At 36.1% G+C, this 26185-nt stretch overlaps 1 protein-coding gene across 1 annotated transcript in view; it reads right to left on the bottom strand.

Moving 5' to 3' along the window:
• Nucleotides 1-25976, bottom strand: part of puc (dual specificity phosphatase puckered) — a 31286-nt gene extending 5310 nt beyond the window's left edge. The window contains exons 1-3 of the mRNA XM_088234743.1: nucleotides 25592-25976; nucleotides 17281-17421; nucleotides 15397-15630 (exon numbers count right to left, since the gene is read on the bottom strand). Coding sequence (XP_088090869.1) covers nucleotides 15397-15630; nucleotides 17281-17421; nucleotides 25592-25652 — 436 coding nt within the window. The 5' untranslated portion in view covers nucleotides 25653-25976. The remainder of the gene's footprint in view (nucleotides 1-15396; nucleotides 15631-17280; nucleotides 17422-25591) is intronic.
• Between the last annotated feature and the right edge of the window lie 209 nt (nucleotides 25977-26185).

The following is a 26185-nucleotide window of genomic DNA, read 5'->3' as shown; positions in this document are numbered from 1 at the left end:
AAATATCGATAGGCGCCCTGGCAGTCGAAGTCAGTCGGTGCAAACAAGTGTTGGGAAATCGAATACATTTGTGTTGCCACCGCATTTTACAGTCACTTCCTTCGAATGTAAGAGACTTGTTTTATCAATGGTTGAAAGTTGTTGTCGTGATAAAAACCGTTACGGGTACATTAACCGCTATCGATATTCGGAAAGCCAAGAGTTGTACAATTTTCTACATAGAACTTTCACAAATATTCCACATAAACAAAAGAGAATAAAAATAAAATACACTTTCCGAAGCATCCAAAAGTTAGGCAGGTAGGTAGGATTATTAAGCAAGATACTTAATCATCAAGCGATGTTTTAAAATATTTTTACAGTGAGAAAGTAAAGTTTATTCGGATGATGTCACTACTAGTGTGAGTGAACCGAGAAAACTAATGATTACGCCATGGGCGGGTTAAGGTTGAATAATTACATCTACTCGCCGAAAAACCGCAGGGAAAATACTCATTTATAATTACATGAAATCAAAATATTTCAAATACGATGTGTTTTAATCTGTAAAATAGTTAATCCATAACATATATACACAGAAAATGGTATTATTTTGGTAAAAAGGCGGTAACTCAATTAAAATTCTTCTTCAATTAAGTTCTTCTTTTTCCTCGGATATTTCTTTCTTACTATATGTAAATAATTAATATTAATTTTTATTATGAATTGTTTTCATTTATTTGTATTGCATACTTGCTTGCTATCTGATTTCAGTTTTATGTACATATTATTACCCATTACTATATTATTATTATTACCATACCTTTATGTAAATATTATTCTGTCCCAAAATGAGTTTGTTTTAACTCCTGGGAGAACAAAAAAAATAATTTGTATGTAATATATGTATTTGTATGAATAAGAAAATAAATAAAAAGATGCAAATTTTTAAAAATCTTACTCTTACGAAAGATGTCAAATTATTTATTTGCATGTTTGATGTTGCCTATTTGGTCTATAGTTTGTGTGCAAATATGTGGTTCTATCCTCTTCCTACCACTACGGTGGAGTAGCGTGATGGTTTGTGTTATTTGTTTTGCCATTACATTTTAGTTATGCCGTACCTCAGTTACATACATACACAACTATGATGTAGCAAAACGAGAACTATAATTATTATTTCCAAGTCTCCGAAATTCTTAAGGAAATAAAGTGAAATGACAATGCATGGTCCAACATCGCGAAGTGTGTGAATAGTGTGTGGCGTGAAGCGTGTGTAGCGGAGAATGTACTCAAACTAGACTCTGAATCACCTCCATGCCTTCTGTAGATCTTGCTTGGGTAAGAAACCTTTCAGTTTATTTATTTCTCGAGAAGCCTTTTTCAGTGATCATTGAACTAGTGACACTGTTGTTAGATAGCGATAAGTGTTCACAGGTAAGCAATACACAGTTATTATGTATAAATACACACGTTACAAGCGCGAAGTCCATAGCATTTCGATTCGAGGGTAATTGCCCTTCTTGGCTTCATTTTTTAACAGATTTTAGTCGTAATTCGTGATCAGACGTGATGCTCTGCAGAAAAATAGTGTCATTTGTGATGAGAAAATGCCTTAGGTAAACTACAACTCTGAAAAACAGAACATGAATATGTACATTTTAGTGCATAAATGGTAATACTATGGTAGCGAGTAATGAGATCCATAGAAAGAGGAGCTAAGGAAATATATATATCTCTTTCTCACACCAATGTTTGCGTATGTATCATGATTTGCTGTTTATTTTTTTCGGATTGTTGGGGGCAACGCACTTTTTGCTAAATCTGGGATGGAGCTTGTAAATAATAAACTCGTCTGATTATTATACGTCAGAGAAAATATCTAAATTGACGCCATGACATGAATTGAGAAGAAGCTATAATTTAAATTATAGTGAATAAAAAAAAAAAAAAATTGCAGAAACCTATACTTAATACAAAAAATAGTGCGAACAAAACAACCCCAATAATCTAAGTTATTATCAACATCGGAAAACCTTTAGAAAATAAAAGTATTGTTGAGAGGTAATGCAGAGGAGGAGCGGTTTGATGAAAAAGTATTTGAATATAAATATTTTTTCCATACTGTGCGAAAAAGTCAACTGCACGTCGGACTGATTATGCCTATTTAAAATCGTCAAAATCGAAGTCTTGCGTTTTCGTTTTCCGCCCCCTAAAACTTTAGATTTTTTTAAAAGAAAAAGTATCAGAAAAAAAAATCTGCGTCGACAATATTTGCTTTTTCCAAAAATGGTCATCATATTTGTATACCCTACGTCCAAAGACGGCAGATAAAACAAGGCGCCTTCGAGTGTTTTTGAGGTGCCCAGCTCGTAAAACATAGAATTTATACCAAAAAAGGGTAGGAACACGCCGATGGTGGATATCAATGGTGTGTAAAAAAATCATCGCTCTAGTGCTATAATCCAGGGAGAAAGTGCGGGAATGCGTTTGAATGAAGAAAAGTCAGGCCGCGCGTCCTCCTGAATATTAACGGAACACTGCTCTTGCACCACGGCTTATTGGCCCCACAGCCGATCGAGCCGATGGAGCAAATAGCAGATACAATGGGAGGGACTGGTGAGTGCGAGCGCGAGCGGTTGGAGGCCGCGGCCGGTCGGCGGCTTTCTATGCCCCGCGGCAAGGCAGCGTTGCACCATGCGGTGACTCACCGCCCTCACCGGACACCGGCGAGTTCTGCCGCTCGGCTACAGAACCAAACGCGCAACGGATGTGGAAAACGAATGCGAAGAAAGGCTCTCGCCTCGAGAGTTGACTCTGGCCAAAGCCAGATGAATAAAAGGCGGATTATTGACCCTTGAACAAAAAATGGTTCCATCTGACACCGATACTTTATTATTTAATACTCGTACAATTTGTGACCCTTTTTTCACAAACTGTATTAAATAACTGGATGCAGTTGAAACTTTAAAGACTTCCTAATTCGTTTAGTATCCGGGGGTGCTATTCTGAACCGCCCTCGCGGCCGTAGAAAACACTTTATACACTCAAAATACACGAGATAAATGGTTTTGAGATAGTGGATAAATGGTGTTAGTGCATACAAAGAAATAAGGACTATTACAAATGTAATTGTTTTCTATTTTTAATGTTTGAATGCACCACTTTATTTTGCCGAAACCAGTTGGTTTTTAAATTAAAACGAAATAAAATCGTACATAAAAAAAAGCAAAGTTAATAATTTTAAGGAATTTTTTTACTCGGTATCAAATTGTCATTTCCAACCTTGTTATTTCAAAGGGTCTTTGTTAAACAGTAAAAAAAAACAGTTTTTTTAACCGCTGATATACCATGTTTGTGTCCAGAAGGATGAAGAATACACATCTGTGTGTGAAATGGAAATAAAACCCTGCCGAGTGTTTTCGAATCGACGGTTACTGTCAGGTTAAAATCTTGAAAAAGAAAATCGAATGGGGTTAAGTCGGCCTCGTAGTGTAGTGGTTGGCGCATTCATTTACCGTGTTTGAGCCTTCATGTGGTAGATGACCGAGGTGCGTTTCATTTAGTGTTCCAGTGTTCAGAGCCTTAGGTTCAGATATGATGATGGTGGGTGCGAAGGTTTTCACGGTCACTGTTATCAATATTATGTATCTTTTTTGGGTGATACCGTGTATGTTGGATTTGATCCGACGTTTCGGCTACCATTGCAGGAGCCATCTACAGTTTTCCCTGAAGATGGCTCCTGCAATGATAGCCGAAACGTCGGATCAAATCCAACATACACGGTATCACCCAAAAAAGATAAATAATATTGATGATGATGGTGATTCACTGCTAAGATTTCAATAATCTTTAATCGGCTACGAAATAGTATCTAACAATATCCTTTATCAATAAGTAAGTCAGTAAATATGATAACATATCAAATCAGTTACATGTTAAGTGTTGTATTTGGTTAAGTTTTGAAATTAAGGAGAAGATTATACGAATTATCAATATGATATCTCAGCGCGCTTGTTAACACGCAAGCGAGTTTACCGTCGATATGTACATTTTCAAAAAGTGGCATTGATTCGACTCTTATCACGATAAAGCTATTGCACTTTATTCAAGACTAACAACAACATGGAAACTTTTAAAGGAATAGGAGTCTTTATAAAGGTAATTATATCCACATGAGACATGAGTCACGTGGAGCCTTGGCCATACGACACCTGCGACCTTCACGCCGCGCCGCGCCGCGCCGCATCTTCTGTAGATTAATTGAAAAGTCGCGGAATCCCAATAAACAACACTGACTCACTCGCCGGCCCAGAAGTAAACTCAGCGAACACTGAGACTACCCGCAAACTATGGATTTTTGATCGGCCAACAGTTTAATCGGTTTTTGAACAGGCACGAAGATTTTAAGTCAGCAGATTAAACAAGTTTGATAGGCTGCCAGATTCTGTTTCAATTAAAAAGTCTGCCGACTTCGTGCGTGCTCGAACCGACTCACCGACTGTTCGATTGAATTTCAATTTCAATCGGAAATGATATCAGTTCGCTTCGGGTGCATGTGCGCTTGGAGTAATGACGTTAATCATAACTTCGATCGATCCACGAATTTAAGAGATCGAGGTATGACTAGCACCGTATAAAAAATCTGTAAGGGTTCTCTCATGTTAACATCGAAAAAATTCTATGGACTGAAGGGTAAAGCAATCGGCCTACTATTGGACAGTCTATGCTCCCCGTATAACAGTATAGGTTGCGTAGTGTGCGGGGGATACGGCCCGGTAAAACTAAACTATCGTCCAATCGTTTAGTCTGTAGTTTGCGGGGGCTCTAAGCGGGTAATTACACGAAGAAAACACAAAATCTACATTTTTACACAATTTTCATATTATTTGCTTGGACTTAAGAACTTTAGCTTCATTAACCCTTCACTGCCATTTTTTTAAAGTAGATAACTGGAAAAAATAATGGGAAAAAAAAGTTTTTTTCAGTTTTATTTTCATAGTTTGAAAATACAAGAATATAAGGAAAACAAGAAGCAACGTTTTTTTGTGTTTTAAAAAAAATCTAGTAACGAAAGTTGTGGAAACAACAAAATTTCAAATCTTAAAAAAAAACTTTAACTAAATTACACTTTTGACAGTACACGTACATACAACTGCCTTTTTGATTTAACGATTTAAATTTTTTGATCGAAAAGCTTTACCCTGGTGGCGATTTTTAAAATAAAATATAAAGTAATACAAATACAGTAGTCGCTGAATGCCGATTATCGGTATATTGTAGCAGATCGTCTACATTGGACAGTGTGGGGTGAACATTCTTACATAAAATTATATCCAGTAAGGTGGATGGATGCTCAAGATATTCTATCTCGAATTGGCATCAATGTTATAACTCGCACTAACACTTTATTTGCCGTGGGAAACCACAGAACCAACACTGGGTTCTGTTCACCAATACCAAGAAAGCTTAGGATTTACAATGAAGTATGCGAAGACAACTCGGTCGATGTGGTCTTACAGATACAGTTATTTTTAAAATGCAAAATTAGCTCTCTTTTCGATAGATAAAATTTACCGACAAGGCGATGTCTCGTCTCGCTGGGAAAATAATCATATTATTGTATATTTTTTGTTTATAGTTTAATGTTATTTTGAACATATTTTGTATATCTTATTAATTAATGGCTATTTACCAATAATTTAATAAATCTGTGGATCGGTTTAGTCGTTAAGTGCATAAAAAATAAACGAAATATTTTCACTAAGATCTTCGCAACTGAGGAGTCTGCTCGAGGCTCTTATCATTTATAATACACATGTATCTAACTATAATGTTTGTAAAAGAGAATACACGTCATATATTTGCATTGTTTTGATATTTCATTAGATAATAATTTAACCGTGCGCGCGACTTATAAATGATCAAATTATGCGCCTCTTTAACAATAGTGGGTGAGGTAAGTAACCTTTTGTTTGACAATTAGATGCTACCAAATCCATAATAATATTGAGTATCATACCCAAAATACATACATAGGTACTTTCTACTCATTCTGTTAAAATTTTAAGGATATAAATTCTTAAGATTTATCAACTCTTTGACTTTAGACTATCGATTCTCCTCGAACAAATTAATTATAATTCTTAATATTTAAAGCATTAAATTTGTGGACAAACACTTTCCTAAATGTTATTAAATATTTGTATATAACCCTTACCGACTTTTCTATGTCTACCGGTTTCGAGAACTACCACTGCATGTTGGTTTAATTGGTGTCCTGACGAGTACGAGATAAATATTTAATAACATTGATTTATTATAATTCATTAATGTGTGAACATAATTTGAAAACAAAAAATGTAAAGAAATGTTTTTATCAACGTTATAGTAATTTATTGGATCATTTAGAAATTTCGTGTTAGAGTCCAATTATTGTTTTTTTTTGTTTTATTCACATTTTTATACTGTTTTATTTATTTTGCGAACTCGTACATAAGAATTTTGCGGTTTACAAATTCATTTTTTTAAAATATCTTTATTCTGCTAGACTAAAAAAGGTTTTTTGCTAAACCCACTTACGTAAAAAAAAATTAATGAAAAAGCCTTCTAGGGGCTCTAGAAATATACTAAATAAAATAAATGAAATAATTACTGCTAAAGTTGACAATAAAAAAATCTACAAGTTTTTGGTACAGTGCTTAAAGACAATGATCGAGTGTTTTGAAACGCCTGGTGTCGCGAATCGCAACGTGCTAAAACGGTAGAAAAACGATCCTGACCTCTCCCATGAAAATATTAGTCAGAATGTTCACAACCCTTATTTGCCTACGTAACCAGGCTATGTTCGCTGGTCTGTACGACGCGAACAGCCCCGCGAGACAGATTGTCTGTAACTATAGTCCTTAAAATATAGCTTGATTGGAATGACAGTTGTCAGCAAAAGTAACGACATAACTTTGTAGTAACGTCTAAGGAGTGATTTATATTGACACACGAGAAATCATTCGTATCTGGCATGTTAATGTATTTTTTTAATACAATGCTTGGCATGTAAATCAACATAATTATATAAAAGCAGCTTTAAAACTAAAATTAACCCAATTATTAACGACGTTCTTACGAGGTTACGTCATTTTGCAAAATGTTAGAGATGAGACAAATTGATCAATGTAAATCGATCGAATAATAAATAAAACAACTTTGTTTTTAACCACTAATTTTTATTTTTCACCGACCGGTTTCAAAGCAAACAAGCTTCCTTTGTCTAGGTTTACGTAACTATTTATTAGTTACGTAAACCTTGACAAAGGAAGCTTGTTTGCTTTGAAACCAGTCGGTGAAAAATAAAAATTAGTGGTTAAAAACAGAGTTGTTTTATTTAATTCATTTGTTGTTCAATGTTTCTTTTTTGGGTGATACCGTGTGTGTTGGATTTGTTCCGACGTTTCGGATACCATTCAGGGTAAACTGAAGATGGCTCCTGCAATGGTAGCCGAAACGTCGGAACAAATCCAACACACACGGTATCACCCAAAAAATAAACATATTGATAACAGTGACCGTAAAAAACCTTCGCACTCATTTGTTGTTGTTCATGAAAAAAAGTATTTTATGTCTTATTTTTTAGTAAATAATTTTCTCAAACACACTATAATAGGCTTGTTTTGGCGTTTTTATATCAATTTTCGGAAACAGAGTTTCATGTTAGCATGAAAAAACTGATAAAGTCGATTTGATCGGTACATGATCAGTGATCAGTAATTTCCCATCACTAGTGAGATTAGTTTGGCAGCGGTCATTTTATTTAAGCTATATTTTAAGGACTATAAATAAAAACGTACGATGTAAGAAATTCATTCTTCGGAAGAGGTTCGTCTAACGCCGTGTGACAAAAAAATTAAGTACGTATTCAACGCAACAGATGCAACTTCCCGATTCTCGCTGAGGGGTCCCCTCGTCCCGAGCATGCAGTGCATAGAAGGGATAGAGGGGCCCGTAGCACATTTGCTTTATCCGTTATGAGCTCATTGTTATTTAACCGTTGTGCATGCGTCATCACCGACGATGTCAATTATTACGTACACCACGGGCTTCGTTTAAATGTGTCCATAATTCAATAAGGATGCATAAGTGATCAGATATGATTACGGGCATTTGATAAGCTTACGTGAAACATAAAAAGCAGAGCAAAGCACCGCGGCGATAAAATGGTTCCATTTTTTCTTTATTAATCGCTAATTTCTTTTTACGGTATTCGGGTACGAGAAAAAACAACAAATTGACTGCTAAATGGTAATAAAACGAATCGATCGATACGACGATCGCTAAATACAGTGCACCAGCAATGATCTTATTTTTCCAAGAAGTAACCGCAACAAAACATCAAACGGATATTCCGATATTAACTATATGAAATAAGCATTATCAAATTAAATAAATTCAGAAATCATCGAGGGGACGAGATGACGTATATTCCGAAGGGGGTTTACGTCACAAATAACGTCTATAGAAATTCATTATTATAAAGGACCCATGACCGAATTTACCGGATGAGTCATTCGAAATATTCCCTATTAGGGTTCCCTAGGAACTTCAAATAAGGGCATGTTCCGCACTGTCGTCATTGAGAAACCCCGGAGTATTTCCATAACAATTACCTCCAAATGCGTCAGCATCGTAAGACCAGCTCCAAGCTGATATACTCTGCACAAAATAGGGGTTGAAACAATAAAGGCGCAAGTACCGTATCCTGTTTATTAATGACGTATCTGTTTACCGCCCTCCCAAACAATCGAGAACGGTTATTTTTATGATTCATTGCATAGAGGTTAAAAAGCCACCACCCCACTGGGAAACACTAGTCAGGTGCATCGTGAACACATAATACAGACTGCAGACCATGAATCAAATTGGAACCATTGATTCATAATTGTTTTATAAAAGCGATTTGCGCGATGAAAACATCGACAATTTCTGTAAAATAAAAGTTTTATTGATTGTTTTAAGGTCAAGTCATTTGAATGTTGGATTTTCCTCAAGACGCGGTATTACCATCACAATTCTACCTCTGACCCATTTAAAATATTTTCTTCAAATTACCCATTGAGTTTTCAAGGAAAATTACAACAATGACTCGTTAAGTTCTGAAGCCGCGGATACACAGCGAGGTACAATACTGACAACAAAAAATGACGTAATTTACATTTGTCAGTGTTTACATACGCGATGATTAATGAGTGCATAGGGAGGGGAACCCTTTATCTGATACCCACGTGCGACGGGCACAGGTGAAACATCGATACTTAGTCACACAAGGTAACATGTAATTGTCTACCCTGATTGTGAAATACTACCTATTTAGATAGCTACATCATCAAATTGATGTTAACTATCCGTTGTTGTCCAACTCCATGAAAATGATAAAAATACAAAGTTCCATGTCACGAGCATGAACTGCAACTAACCACATAATATGTATAATGTATTTACAACGAGGAGTGTCCATTAATGTGGTTAATTGAGAGGAACATTATCTAGTTCATTAAACAGAATTGTTTCATTCATATTAATCAGCTTAGAGAAACATTGGAAACATCAATTAAGGCCGAAAACCCTCATGTGGATACCACAATATGCAATAGTTTATTAATAAAAAGGATGAGAAACGAAGTTATAATGCTAAATGTTACGAGTAGAAGCAAGAGAAGATTTTAGATCGAATGCGTAAAATATCAACTTATCGTAATTAATGTAGAAAATGTAAGGCTTATTTTAGCCGAAAGTTCGACAGTTTTGGAAAAATGTGAGATTAAAGGCTGGTTGGTACGAGCAGAAGATTTGTATGATAATTATTGTGACGATAAGTAGAAGATAACATTTCAAAACAACCTGAGTAAGTGCCAATAAACTAAAGTAAGCAGAATATGATGTCCAAACATTAGTGTGGAATGGTCGCGATAAGTTACTGCCGCATACCGAACTTATTGCGCGTGATGGCTCATATTAATATGGACGCAGGATCTATAGCGCACATGCTACATGTTGTCATGCAACAGTTTGTTAAGAATAGGGCAGAATTTCGGGACAATGAGCATAATGTCAGATTGCTGCGTAAAAAAAAAAAACACCATAAACAACCCGATGTTTTTCTGAAAGTATTCGGTACATTTCAGTTCGAGAATTCACATTATTTATTCATAACGGCCAAATACAGCCATATAAGTCATATTAATGACTTTTAGTATCACATGTCAGAGCTAAGAACCAGTTAGTGCACAAACTGCAGCGCGCACTGCACACATCTGCTTAACAGGTTGGCTGACTACCTTTTTAAAAAAATATCTTTATCAAAATAACGTGACACAAAACACGCATGAGTCACATTTACAACACGATCGACGAAAAAATAATGCTTCATAAGGTGGTTTGTATAATTACGGCGAATGGTTTAGTTGTGACGTGACGTGACCCAGTTCAACCTTACTAATTTCGACCATATTATGTTTATGTACGAGCCAAGCAGTTTTTAACGTTTTTGTTTATGTATAAACAAAGCTAAATAAATTATAACTACCTATTACTAAATGTATTATTTTAAAGATTTTCTAACATTCGAGATGTGACGATCTGCATATATATATAGTTGGATAATTTATATAGCGCCATTTTTTGTGAAAATCACCTCAAGGGCGCTGTACAATTAATAAATATCCCAGTACATCTTGCAGCTACAGAGCGCATGGACGGTTGGGATTCTAGTTCCTCGTTTTCAATTAAGATCAATCAAAAATTATAACAGAAAGGAGCTAGATTACAGGATGTCTTGCAGCTACAGAGCGCATAGACAGTTAGAAATTTAGTCTAAATAACGTAAATACATCATCTAATTCTGTGTGAATCGATTTTTCAACTTTAAATAAAGTATTCAGGTTTGTTCAATGCTCAAAGCATTGCGCGTGATTTATTCATCCATTCATTCATACACTTCCACAGGGCTTTATGTTCCCTATTCATAAATTCTATTATCCTAAATGGTGCTTAAACATCGTTGGCCATATGTGCGCGGCGGTTGGCAATTTGCACCCCTACCGTATATGTGTATCTACTGAGATACGCGATACACTATTCACGCTAGAGGGTTGTGTTTGTTGGATTGCATCAGGAAGGAGAATTTGCATTTACATCCCCGAGATTTAAAACTTAAAGCATCCGAGGGTTGGCACGCAAATTCAGAAAACATTCAATGTTTGGAGATGACTCAGATTAATTATTGAGAATATAATAATAACATTTCAAGTTAAGGACGTTAATCTAACAAGATTTACTATTTCTATTTCCACCAAAAAAGCTCGTCTTCACTCCCGCGGTGCAGAAATCAGTATATATACTGACACCTGACATGAAAGAGGTTTCGTTTGTACCCGCAAATTAAATATATTTTTTTTTGCACCACAACAGGCCAGGACGCCTAATTACAGTGTAAATTACATCACGGAACACCCAGGATTGAGAAAAATTACATTGTAATTTTCGTGTTCTCACCGGGAATCGAACCCGGAACCTTCCGTGTGTCAGTCAAGCGTCTTGACCACCACACCATCTCAAGTGCTGTGCGACATAAGTCCTTCAGGAGGATCTTAGCAAGTCCAATCACTTGAGTTTTACTAGCAAATTTAGCCATGGATAGACTACAAGAATCATGAGGTTCCTTTTTTATCCGATTCTCGCCCGAAACCTACAGATCCTGCATTTCAGGAGATAATCAAAAGATGGAACATTATCATCCAGCAACATTTCCGTTGCACTATACTACTCGTATCCAGAAAGCTCGAGGAGCAGTCGATACGCGTTGTTATAATGTGTTTTAGATGTAAAACTCTAAATAACTGTGTCAAAAACGGAAAATTGACAATCCCACTGTTTATCAATGTTGGTATGGATACTGGAATTCCGGGCTCTCATACACATAAAAAGAAAGTTGGGCCACGGGGCGTCCCACGTGCACAGATTGCGGAACACGTGGCCGGTGCGTCACCCCGCTATAACCAGCATCAGAGTCTCCCGCGGTATGGACAAGCTATTTCTGGAAGTAGGGAAACGCACTTCAAAGCCGGAGACGTCTTCACCGGCTGCCTTAGTTTGGAACGGACGCGTAATTAATATTCTTCTTCTGATATTGACAGTAAGCAAGTACTGAATTTAAATATAAAACGGCTTTTCGAAAAAGTCTGACTCAAATGTGGTTTGGATCAAAAAGGATCGTTGAATATCGTAGGTAGACATTAGTAAAACATCTAAAATTAAATAGCAGTTGTAAAGTCTGACAAAGTTGATAAATAGTAGTGTTATAAAACATTAGCTACGCGTATTTAATCGAAAACCCTATAAACTATTTAGCGAAGGTGAACTCTTGCCAAAAGCTTCGACGCTTTGAAGTGTTTAGTGAAGGTTGTCTAAGATTTCGCGAGATATTCACATGTTACAACCTAATTTACATAGCAGTTTTGTTGAAAACAGTGAGCATGAAGTTTTGTCGTGTCGCCACTCGCGTAGTGGAGAGATCGTTGATCTTGGATGGATTATTATCCTTGTTAGAACACACAATTTAGCGGAGTCCTAGGCAAGGCTGCCGAGGCTGCCGAGGCGGCCTTGCAGGCTAGATCACCTTGCTAGGTCGGCAGGTCTGGCGTCTCACTCCGGCCCGCGGCGCGCCCGCGCGAGCGAGCAGGGCGGAGATGCAGCCGGCGTGCAGCATTCCGAGAGTCGCTCTCGCATACGCGATAACTTTCCGGTTAGTCCGACCGCTTAAGCGCGCAGTGTAACGTTTTCAGACTGTAACGCGAATTAGAAAGGACTTAAATAAACAACATTCCGCGTTATGTAAACATGGCGTTGTAATTTATTGCAAATAATGAAGTAAATCGATTTCAGAAAATCGCGACGTGAATTAACCAAACTGTTGGACAATCTCGATGTTAGCCACGTGAAGCTATACGACCGAGTCAATTCGTAGTTAATGCGGTAGGAAGTAAATAATACGATTCGAGAATGCTGACAAAATTCCAAAAGCGATAGTAAAACCAGTCAAATAAAGCTGACCAAACAACGCGAGCCAATAACGAGTCAAAAACAACACATTTTTAAGCCTTGGAAAATTTGACAAAAATATGCACACTCGACACGCATTGGCAGAGTTCTTAGAGAATGAATCATCGAGTCGTGTTTCTTTGACCCTGTTAGCGGTTCTTGTAGCGGTTTGAAAGTAATGGCGCTTCACCATATTACGACATGATATTTGGGCTTAAATATTAGTTTTTATCCATTAGAATTCGAGTTTGAATGAAGTCTCGACACCTGATGGAGTAAGTGGAGACGTCACGTCACTGGACACCGGCCGCGTCACGGCCTGTTATCCTGAATGAAAGACGTTTAGTGTTTTGTTTTCGTTTAACAGGTCCAATAAATCTCATGTTTCGCGACGAATTCAAGCTGGTGGCAAAGCGTGGACTGAATATCAAGTGACGCCCGGAAGACGATAGCCACCGCGCACCGCGTATAAATATTTAGATGTTGTACATAACGATGTTTCATTATGCAAGATGGATTATCAAGAATGAATCACTGAATTAAACAGCCAAAAACATTAAACAAATTTATTGAACTCTCGATACCGAGAACTATGTGATTCGAGCGAAGGTATTGTCAATTTTAACTCTTAAAAAACTTTGAAAATCCCACTTGAAACGGTGCTGTAAAGTCGTGTTACATTGAAAGATGAGATGATTTTAAATACAGGTAGTTAAAAACAATTATTTTTTTTATAAAATAATCTATTTTCCTTGATTTGTAAAAAATAATCGTGTAATTTGGGCCGGTGAAAGCAAAATACGACTTCGCTAAATAAATAAAAAAGAGACATTTATCAAGTTTTGTGTTTTATACAGGGTGTTCTTTAAACCCTGTCACATCCGAAACCACGATGATCAGTATGAGCACGAAGACATATTGGCACATAAAAATATTTTTTTTGAACGAAAAAATTAAAAAAATATATAATATCAAAAAAAGGAAATGATTTCTGACTTCTGCAAGGGAGAAACAAGGAGGGGGGGAGGGGAAGTCTAATACGCCAAAAACGCGCGTCCGCGCTCTCCTGGCTTGTCCTCTGCAGAAGTAAGCAACCATTTGTTTTGTTTAATATTTACTTTTTTTAAATTTTCTCTGTTCTAAATCCTTTTTTAAATATGCTAATATGTCTTCTTGCCAATACTGATCATCGTCGTTTCTGATGTGACAGGGTTTAAAGAACACCCTGTATAGACTCGTGACATAAGGGTTAAACCAAGGTAATTTATATACCAATTTCGAGGATACTTTTTTGCGAGGGTAACATAAACATACGAAATGGGCCAACAGGTGGATGGGTACAAGAAAATGAAAGTAAAAGACTAAAACTACGAAAAAGCTCAAATCAATACCCAATAAATCACCCGTGGAAAAGAGACACCAACGCATGCGCGCCGTACCAAAACAAAAGTCACCTAGAATAAGCGAAGTATTTACGGCGGGAAAGGCGCGCCGCTGTGGGGCGCGGGGCCGCTTATTAATAGCGGCGTTACGTGGTGACTCAGCACCCCCGCCCCTCCGGATGAGTCCCTGCCGCTATTTTCCGCCAGGCCGGCGGTAAACAAACGTCCTAGACAAAAATGGTAGCGGCGGCGGAGGGCCAAAGACCCGCCGAGATGACCATAACCAATATATTGCCAATTCCTCGCCAGCTGCATACCCGGGAAGCCCGCGGCCGGCTGCCAAAAATTGAGAAGATCGCGAATGACAGAAAACCACGCACAGCAGAATACCAGATTGCGTACAGTATCTGTTATGTTTTGCAATAATTACGGGTGACTGAAGTTTTATTAATACGTAGGCGTAGTATGTAATAAGTATTGCCATTTAGTTTTTGAAACATTCGGAATGAACATTATGCATAACCACCCAATGGAAGTGGGTTAGGTTTGGAAATCTTTTGCAGTAACAAACCAAATACGGTTTTTTCAAAAACTCGCGAACGAGTGGAGGCATAGTAACCCCTGTAGCTATTATGTCACATTAGTCGACATAGAATACAAGACTAGATATATTATCTCTCATTTAAAAAAAATCAACCAATGTTTCAAATCACTCGTCTTTTGTTGAATGTAACACGACGTTACAGCACCGTTTCCAGAGAGATCTTTTAGCAGTCTTTTAATAGTAAAAAAAAAACAGTTTTGAATGTCTTCCTAAACATCAATATTTTTAAAATGACAAGTTTTGAAAGTGGTAATGGCGTTGCTATGAGATTCCAAAATCTGTGGCGATTTGTGTACAAGGCGGGAGTTTTCATATCAGGATAGTGATTTTCGAGAAACTCACCGATAAATTCGAAGGCTTCTTCGAAATACTGCTTAAGGTTCTGTTGGCCAGAGTCGCTGGCGGGGATTCTTTTGTGCGTGATGCCAGCACCGGGTGGCGCTCCGGGTAAGGAGCACGTGACGTTGAGGACGCACGTGGTTCCCAGCTCCCGGAGCCGGTCAGGGTCTGCAGCATCCTTGCCGTTTCCCAGGTACAGGAAGGGTAGCACTCGGGAGGCGGGGTGGTTGTCAATATCTAAAAATTAATTTACTAATTGTACAAAATTTCAAAATATTATTCCTTAGTTATGATTCCTTCTGAAATTCCAGGTGTCAAGATTTTTAAAATTAAGGACACACTGTAGAACTATGGAAGATTTTACCCCTTATATTTTTAACCATCATCATTAAACCCTTTTCCGCACCTGATTATGCATAGGATACAGAATTGGTAAAGTAAATGCAAGTCCAGGATTCTAGTTCAAGCACATAATTTAATTCTCCAGACACAGACAAAAGAATCATTTACTCAATATGTATTTCCAACAGGGATTTTGAGTCAATAGATGCATGAGTATTTTCTTGCTTTTTAGGAACAAAATATTTTTAAAAGCTGGTTTTATTTGATGAAAGAAGCACTAAGCAATCAAAGTTACATTCGAAAAATCTTGTGAAGCTTTGGGATTAAAAAATAAAATTTGGCATTAATGTTGATTGCGCAATCGGTCAAGAGTTTTGAATGCACACAGACGATGAAAAACATGAAAACTGGTGTAAAAATTTAAATAAAATAGTTTCGCAAAAGAATGGTTAATTACTAAAAATAAACTACTTATTAAAACAGATCTTAAGATTACGACGTAGTGCCTTTTCTATAGTCCTTTTAAACCACTTGAAAATAAAACATTACAAAACCTGAATGACACCGCAGATTTCTACGAACCGTTGACCGCATAGGGAAAATATTCCACATGCTTCCGATGTTCGTGAAACGGTTCACGGGAAGGTTTATTAGGCAATAACATGATGTGTTATTATTATTCAGACAGATGACATGACACTGTGAATCAGAGATTATCAATTTCATATGATCAAATGAATTGTATCAAATAGGGGACAAACTCAAATGTACACCAACAGTGAAGTCATAAGTGACGAATGGGGTATAATCATTTCGGAAAATTGTTTAACGTGTTGAAACACTCAAGAAAATCAAATAATGGTCATCGAGACATGTATCCAAATGATTCAGGCCATGATATCGTAAGAATAAACTTAAAATGGCATTATTGCCAATTTATCCTGATAAGTTAGAGCAGCGCTAGCAAAAGGAAAATGTATTTTTGTATTTCTAACTCGATTTAATTCAATCTACTGACCACGGAATTAACGCGCCTGTTCTACATTCCATTGAGGTAATTAAATGCTAATTAATTTACTGAATCATCATTAATAACTTCATGTACGATTGTGAATACAAATATGTGCACGAACAGTGAGAAATAATTCACAACATCATACGAAAAATTACAAGTAGGAGTTGGATGTATTCTGTGAACATTTATTACATATTTATTTTGGATTTATGAAAGCAACGGAAATCGAGATGAAATGGCGATTTAACATCTTCGAATTGACTGCAGGAATTTCCTTAGTCAAGTTCAAGTCATTGGACCGAGGTGCGGCGTCTTTTTTTATTAAGCCGTGGAACAAAGAGATTACTACTATATAAGGTAATGCAAGCACAGAAGGACATAGGCAGATGCTTACATCAAATGAGCGATCATGCAATGTCCATTCCTCCAAGTAATTTTCAGGGAATGCCAAAGTTGCTCTCAGACTTTCATCAAGTCTTGTTGAGTCAAAACAAAGTAAGAGTATGATGAAGGACAGTATCAACACTCACCAGCTGGCTCCACGGGGCTGCCGAGGGTGGGCTGTCCTTCTAAGGAGGGGGAGGCGGGGGTAGCAGTGGGAGGTGATGTTCCTGGAAGTAGAGCGTCCTCGCACAATTCCCGGTGACGTCTGTGAAACTCTTTGTGACCACCTGAAAATACAAAAAAAAATTAAAATAATTGCTAATTAGAAAAAAAAAACTTTTACATCGTCTTTACGAATAAAAAAGGGTTTTGATTAAAGTTAGCTACAAATTCAACGAGCCGTAGGTACGTGGGTTGAGAATTGCAAGTGCTAACCGAAACCGTCCATTACACGTTTGTTGTTAAACTAAAAACCAATCTAAAGCCAAAACAAAAATTTGAACGCTTTTGTTCTATGCAATAGAGCTTAGGGGCTTCTCTAGATAATTATTACACTGAAGTTTTAATGAATAGTCTAAAGGTTAGCAACTAAAAATGCAATCAATTTTATTCTAAAAACACAATATTTTCGAACGATGACATTTTTACGGATGTACAAAAAAATATTGTACCACAAAATTTGCATCAACGTTAATTTAATGGGGGTTTTTTAACTCGTAAACAAACTAAAATCTCACGCAAAATAAACTCACATAATATATTAAAAGTGAAATTCAATTCCTAAGGTGAAATTAGAATCCGAGTTATTTTACACGCCGTAGTTAATCGCCATTCATACACAATCCAATTATTAGTGACTCAATCGGCAGAATCCGGCCTCGGCGTTGCGTGCAATTATTCAATCACTATGAAAATCAATTATGGATGGTGAGGTCGAATCTGTGTCTCGGTACCGACATTCGTCCGCGCGGTGACAGCACTATTTCGCAGTCAGCACCTGGACAGACTATTTACAAAAGGGGACCTCGAGGATCCCGCATCCCGCCCCGAGGTCGCCGCGGCTGATGACTCACGCGCGCGAGGAATAGAGATGTGGGATACCGGCGCACTGTACCAGACAATCGGTACATCGACATCGTCGACTTGTTGCTGTAAAAATACAAGTAATTCATTTTTCGCGAGGCGAGTCTACATAAATCTCCGCTACGCTCTCCGCAAATCTCAAGGATAGCTTATTCTTAAAAAATTCAACCAATAAAACAATATTATTCAATTGAGACAAATCTTTGATGACAAACAAAATGTGGCTTAGTGGGAGTTTGAATAATTTATATTTTCTGTTTCTTTACACATCTTTTCGTTTATGCGTATTAAATTATTTAAAAAAATATATGTATACAGGGTGTTCTTTAAACCCTGTCACATCCAAAACCACGATAATCAGTATGGACAAAAATACATATTAGCATATTAAAAAAAATATTTAGGTGAAAGAAAATTTTCAAAAATAAAATATTTAAAAAAACAAATGGTTGCTTACTTCTGCAGGGGAGAAGTGAGGGGAGCTCGGTTGTCGGGGTATCTGGCTTCCACCCCCTCGTTTCTCCCCTGCAGAAGTAAGCAACCATTTGCTTTTTTTGATATTTTATTTTTTTAAATTTTATTCGTTCCAAAAAAATATTTTAATGGGGTCAGTATGTCTTCTTGCCCATACTGATCATCGTGGTTTCGGATGTGACAGGGTTTAAAGAACACCTGTATATTAAAAAAAAAAAAAAACTAATACCTATTATTGCTAATCGAAGATATCTACTTGATCATTATTTTTTTGCTTTATGAGGATTTTTTAATTATTGAATTTAATTCTTGGCGACCTCCGTGGTGTAGTGGTCAAGACACTTGACTCACGCACGGAAGGTTCCGGGTTAGATTCCCGGTAAGAACACAAAAAAATATGTGATTTTTCTCAAGCCTGGGTATTCTGTGTTGTAATTCACCACTGTAATTGGGCCTCCTGGGGTGTTGTGGTGCAAAAAAAAAGAATGAACTAAGATAAGCAATTACTCTTTTTGGATGGTTTGAAATGGAGAAATAATCGGTATCAAGATGACGAGAGAAATTTGAAACAGCGTAATTAAATTGTCAATTGTGATATGGGTTCTCGTATTTGGAATTGTACGAGTATAACACTAGATCCTCCATTAAAAGATTGAACATAAATATGGCAGTATTAATATTGTTAGTATTTTTATCCTCGACTAGTTTTTGATTCTATTGCAATATTATTTAAATTAACTCCTCATAAGTACTTACATTAATAATAAAATTGAGACAATAAGACGATTTTTATAAACAGATTTTTTCTTCGTTATGTTCATGTGTCATTCACTAATTCTTTAGAACCATTAATTTACATATATTTTTAACGTTTTTTTTAAAGAAATATTTGCGTGCTTATGATCCATTTTTAACTAGTTGTAAATAACTCACTATTGAAATCAAGTTGGAGTAGAGTGGGATTCGAGCCTCGGACCTCTGATCCATGAGTCCGCGACACTAGCCACGGGACCACAACCCGATCCTTAAATTGATGCGTATCTTATTTTTCTTTATGGTATAATTACACAAAAAAGTATCGACAAATAGTCATTCAAAGTAGGTGAGTAAAATTGAGTTAAGTATTAGAGAGATTTTTATGAGCATGTCGATTTGGCAATGTACGGTATTTTGCTAATTTGGTGCAATTTTATCAAAATTAAATGTCTCCACTTGATGTAAAATTTACACAGTATGTAATGAATATCACAGTTTAACCAAATTAGACTCACTGCCCATCTAAATCTAAGATAATCGGTAGACTCGACTCGATGTTAATATCGATATTTCTCGTTTTTTTGGCATTATTTTTCTATTGGAAACAATTTGACATAATGAATTTGGCATTTTGTTAATAGGGAAATATAACATATTACGATTACCGATAAAAATTTACGAAATGGATTAAAATAATTAATTGTATTTTCAAAATCAATATGATTATTGTGGAGACATGTTTTCATACATAAATTTTAAAAAATACGTCGCTAGAAAAACGCAACATGTTTGGCCTCGACAGTTGTGACGTCAAGATTCGTGACATGTTCTTAACAGATTTGAATGGCAGTAACAAAAACATATTCCCTATTCTCAGATTAAATTCAATATCAATCGTTCAGTGCGGTGGATAAATGAGTTGATTGTATTCTTTGTAGAACTTGTGGTGAAGTGAAGTGGTTCCACTACAGAGCTTAATGCTTACAGAGACCGGTTCTTCAGGTTCACATCCTCCAGCCGACTGGAAAGGTACTACAACGTCCAAATATTATAAATACCGAACCCTCTTTAAGCAATGCCTCATCGTCATTTTTTTATCTGGACCCAGTGGTGCATAAGGCATTATATTGGTAGGTACGCCAATAGCATCGTAATTGGATCATTTTTGTTAGATGGAAGATAAGGTAATTAGTCTTAAGTGTGCCAATCCAGGAACGGTGAAATATTGCGGTGTTTAAACACCTTTAAAACCAAGAGTTCACCGTAGTTCACACCACCACAAGCATGATAGGCGAACGCACCAATCACTACACTACTGTCACTAAGAGGCGGATTTACCTCAACACGTTTTTTGGATTGTTTTACCGAGAGTAGCCATCGAGTCAAAAACACTCATACGCAGAAATGTATTCTTCATTCGCCGTTCAAACGCGGTTTCATAATTGAGGTTATTAAAAACTCAATTGATATAGAAAATGATTTTTAGTTTCTAAATCTTATCTTACTGATTATATTTTGCGTGTCCAAAAATCTTTGTAGACAAAGTTTGGAATCATCCCCGACTTGATCTATATAAGATATTTTTTCAACGGAGATAAAGCTGCTGAGAATATAGAAGTAAAGGCATTTGCAGAGCTTATTATCTGTCATCGACTGTGTTAAGTTATTACTTTACACATTCTACCTATAGGTAGTTGATTTTCATATTCACGTGTGTCATTTTTTTATTCTCTATATTCTGTTTTGAATATTGTTTTGGCCCACTATATACAATGAACGTATGGAGAAAATTGGCGACATCTATTATTGGAAAGGGGTATCACTGGCAAAAAGTATAATTTATCGAAAATACATTCAGGAATCTAATCAGTATGTACTTTATCTGATACTGATCGTATTTTATATCCATATTTTACATATTATTTATACACATATTATAAATAATAATAATGTTTTATAAACAACGATTTCTAGATTCCACAATGTTACGCATAATTATACAAAGATATGTATGCACAAGCAATAAATAAACAGTTTTATCTATTAAATATAAAATATGCAATATTGGAATAATAAAAACTGCATGAAATCATAACATGAACGGGCATACGTTTATTTACATTTTTCGATCGTATTTGATAAACAACGATAAATACTTGTGTAGTATTTAATGTTGTTAGGAAAAGTACTCAGTTTTATGCGAAATTGTTTTGGTAATTAAATGCATTTGTGTACGTACAATATATTAACAAATCTTTCTGTATTTTTCATGCACATAAAATAATTGAGCCCATTCTAGGTGAAGTGAGCTAACAAAATAATTTAACTTTTTTGGCGAACGGTGCGCTGAAATCTACCTTGGCAAACACACGTTTGTCGCAGGAGGCAAAACTAGTAGTTCACGATGGAGTTCTAGTGACAACCACAAGAGTATGGGAGTGAAGTATGGAATTTGAAAAATAATTTTGAAAGTAGGTTTAATGCTCTCGAAATGTGATCTCTCAGGCGAATGTGTAGCTGACAGACTAGCTGACGCTTAGATCAGCTTCATCTACAGCTAGAGGAAAAGTTATTATACCTCTACGCAAACAGCGTACTAAATTCGGTGAACGCGCATTTGTAGTCGCAGGCCCTATGACATGGGATGCTCTCCCAGCAGAGGTGCGAGGCTGAGAGAGTGATGTGATGTTTCGGAAAAAAACTTAAAACCCACTTGTTCTCTAAATCATTTGAATGAATCCGTAGCATGTGAAAACAAAATAAATGGTTTTACTTAAATTACAAATTGAAAATTCTCAAATATTTTTTTTAATCTATAAAATCACTTTGTGAAGCGCCCTTGGAGGTATTATATTACGAAAATGGCGCTATGTAACTTATCCATAATAATATATATTTAAAACATGTATATTGGTAAATACTCGTATTGGAATCCCAAAAGAATCTATATAGTTTGGAATAAATTAACTGAGTTTAGAAGAATTTAAATGTTTTGATGACAGAAAAACATATGTGAAAAAAGGTTTTAATGCTTCGTCATAATTTCCCTATCCGCACCAAGTGATGCATAGGGCATTGCGTTGGTACATCAATTGCAGCATATCAATTGAAGGCAAGATGATCAGTCGCTACCGGTGCCAGTCATAAAATAATGATATATTTCAGAGTAAAACCAATATTTCACGTCCACCCGCCAGGAATCGAACCCAGCACGTGGAACATGAGGTAAGCAAATGCGCCAAGCACTGCACCAGGAGGACTTTTCTTCAGTCGTTTTCCTTTTTTTATTACTCTAACTTATTTATTTTGACAGCAGCAAGACGAAAGCACTGTCGTCCATGGTACTGGTTCTGGTTCATTGCACACACAGAACTGTATTCGCCTACCAGTGGAGAGAAATGTTAAAATATATTTGGTGTAATTTATTTGAACTAACATTAGACAATATCATATTTATAATAAAACTATGCAGGGTGGGTGCTAAATCTAGTGGTTAAAATAAAGTAAACGTAAGAATTTATCTACGCCATAAAATACACTTTTTTGTGTGTTTTTCCTTTAAATGAACGCGTTACATTTACTATATTTTTGACCATTACATTTAGAATGTCTAATTACTATAGCCACGCTCTGCCTTTTTGCCGATTGACTCATTTTCAAAACGAGATTTTTGGTATTTTTAGCCGTAGAAAAGCAAGGGAAATCCACGACCAAAACAGCATAAAATAATTATATTTATTTATTACAGTATTTGCATTTTTACCAGATATAACCACGTGTTACCAGATAATTTTACCACCTGTCTCAATATAGTATTTACCTCAAATATCGCGTGTATTTTTAGTTGCCAATATTTTCCATCGCTATTAAACATTTACAATCATTCTGACTCATATCCATAATATAAACAAAATTATAATATTCATTACTCATCAATATATTGTCAAGTCGGTATAATTTTATGTTAATAAGTTTACTTATATTTGCTAACAACAAACATCTATAAACATACATAAGTACAAAATACAACTTGAAATTATTATTTTTTTGAAAAATAACTGATAGTTGAACTTAATCTAGAGATGGAGAACATTTTAGAGAAGGAATCATTTACAGGGTTTATGACCTGTCATGGCTGGTTAAAGTGATTGTTATACAATGTGTTTCTTTCCAGTAAACCTGGCAAAATATTGTTTAGTGACAGGAAATCAAAATGACATACACAGACTACTAAGACAGCAAAATAAAATATTAAAGTTAGTATATGACCTACCATATCTAACAGCAACTAAATAAATTTTTGAACAAACTAAACAATGAAATGTAACTGAACTTTTTAAACTAGAATCCTTAAAATTTATTCAAAAATTAGCCACTGATGTAATTGTAGACGAAGAATTAAAACATGAAAAAAACTGTAGTAAACGTGAACACAATACGAGGATATCAAAAAAATATAATTTAAAACCTTTTAAAACGAGAAAAGGACAATCGAGACTAATAAACCATGGACTGAAATTATACAATAAACTACCAGACAAAACTAAACAAAAGACTCAGACAACCTTTACAAAAGATGTTAAAAATATTATTATTAACAGTAGAACGTGAATTTTAGAAGTAAAAATATGTTGTTAAATGTATGTAACCCGTAAGGGTTTATCAATGAAAAATTTAAATTTTAAAAAATAAAAAAGTTACAATATTGTTTTTTTTCCCCACTAAGTTCGATAGCATTTTCTTCTTTCACGGGGAAAATTCACGTCGAGAAAATTCAATAAAAAATTTCCTAATTAACTAGCCAATTGAAGTCAGTCGGTCTAGAATAGTAGTAGGTACACTAAACGCTAATATCTCCCTTATGGTAACATTTTTTTACATGTGCCCATTTTTTTTTCAGGAGCGAAATCCGTAATGTTTTCATGGTTTGCAATGGATGCAAATTCTTACTGCCTACAAGCAAGTACAAGACATTTAAATCACAGACAATAAGTTTAAAAAGGAATTTAGTTTCAAATATTCGACATGGAATGAGTCACAAAACGTTTTACATTAACCTTGCACTCGCGTGAGTTCGAACGTAGTAACTAGTAACAAGATGTTCGATGTAAACTTATCGAAACTGATAACTGCGGAGCTATTGAATTGTTTATTTTATTTACGGATATGATTTGGATAGTGGATTCAGTAAAGGCCATTAGTTTCATTGATAAATTGTAAATATTCAGAATTAAAACATGGTAATATTACTGTGTATAATGAGGTTAGTACATACTCGGTACTAGAATAGGGTTGCCATATTTCGCCAGGGTTTCGTCGGGACGTTCTGGAATGGATATATATTTTAACAAAAAATCAAATTTATAACGGTTTATCAGAAATATAATCGAAATGTTTTTCTTTCATTTTACGTGGTGCTTCTTGCCAAAGGTGTACCGCTGACCATATTATTTGTATGATTTAAAATAACATAATATTACTGCAATATGGACTCAACAGTCACTGGCAGCAGACGACATTTTTATGGGTCCTTTTCACTGGGCCAACATCAATGATATTACTTTTTCCACTAAAGTTTTATGAGCAGGAAAAATCGTGTCTTTCAAAATGTCGATTTAATGTTGATTTAATTTGCGTCTTTAAAATACTCAATGGTTTATATGATGTCCCAACTATTCTCCAACAAATATCTTCTTAAGTTCCTTCACGTAGACTCAGAAATAAAGAAATTCGGTTGTTCAATTTCTTTCACTGAAGCTATCGAGACAAGTTCAGATTCTATGAAGTTCTTCGAATACATCAATTGCTGAAACCATTTGCCACCTTATTTCCACATTCATTGTCCGTACGGCTGTGATTTTTGTTAATTAACAGCGTTGTACTGTGTAAGTTTAAATCGGGACATTGTGGGGTTCATCGAGACGCCGGGACAGACGGCTCAATAACGGTGACAGTCCCGATGTATCGGGACGGGTGGCAACCCTATACTAGAATCTAGTAGCAAAGTAGAATTTGTGCTAACGGAATTTGACACACGAGTTTTTATTCTATTTTGTTTAACAACTGGTTAACTGGCGGTTTGCGTCTGCCGAGTGGTTCTGATAATCTTACAATATAAACAGAAATAGTAATGAGTAAACATACCAACAGTCTGAAGAGGCATGAACCTCAGAACCAAGCATGGTGACTGCCTTTTCATCCTCATGTTAATGCCGGAACAATCACTAGCCGATCTTCCAGCTCGAGCTCCCTTGATCGACGGAATGTTGCAGTTTTTCACAACACTTCACGAACAAAACTGGTAACGTCGCAAGAACGTTACATAAATTTGCGCACTAAACAAGAGCGAAAGAAGGATGAGTAAATGTGTATAATGTTGTAGATCGCCACTAAAACTTTCACTGCTAGCAAAGTAAACACGAATTATTTGTCAATACACAAACGACAAACGTAAACTGGCGCGCTTTCGGCTGCGTGCGGCTAAATAAGCGGTAATAGCAACTCGCTCCGAGAACGGTTGTAAATAACTGAATTCGTGAAGCGATTGTGGACAGACGCAGAGTCGCTACAGCGAGCATGTGTCATCGGCGAGCCTTCCCATTGGTCGGAGAGAGAGAGAGACACGGCGCTACGTTCGGGATGACTCACAGTTGCGTAAAAGGGAGATAAACATAACAATCAGCTGCGATGTGGCTGTCTGTTTTCACGTGCGCAAATGCCGCGGCATGGAGGTTCGTT

The sequence above is a fragment of the Micrasema longulum genome, unplaced genomic scaffold, assembly GCF_059751315.1.
Source record: "Micrasema longulum isolate JH-2025_06_02 unplaced genomic scaffold, ASM5975131v1 h1tg001277l, whole genome shotgun sequence".
Classification (NCBI taxonomy): Eukaryota; Metazoa; Arthropoda; class Insecta; order Trichoptera; family Brachycentridae; genus Micrasema; species Micrasema longulum.
Note: the sequence above shows the minus strand (reverse complement) of the source record. Positions and strands in the feature narration are given on the sequence as shown.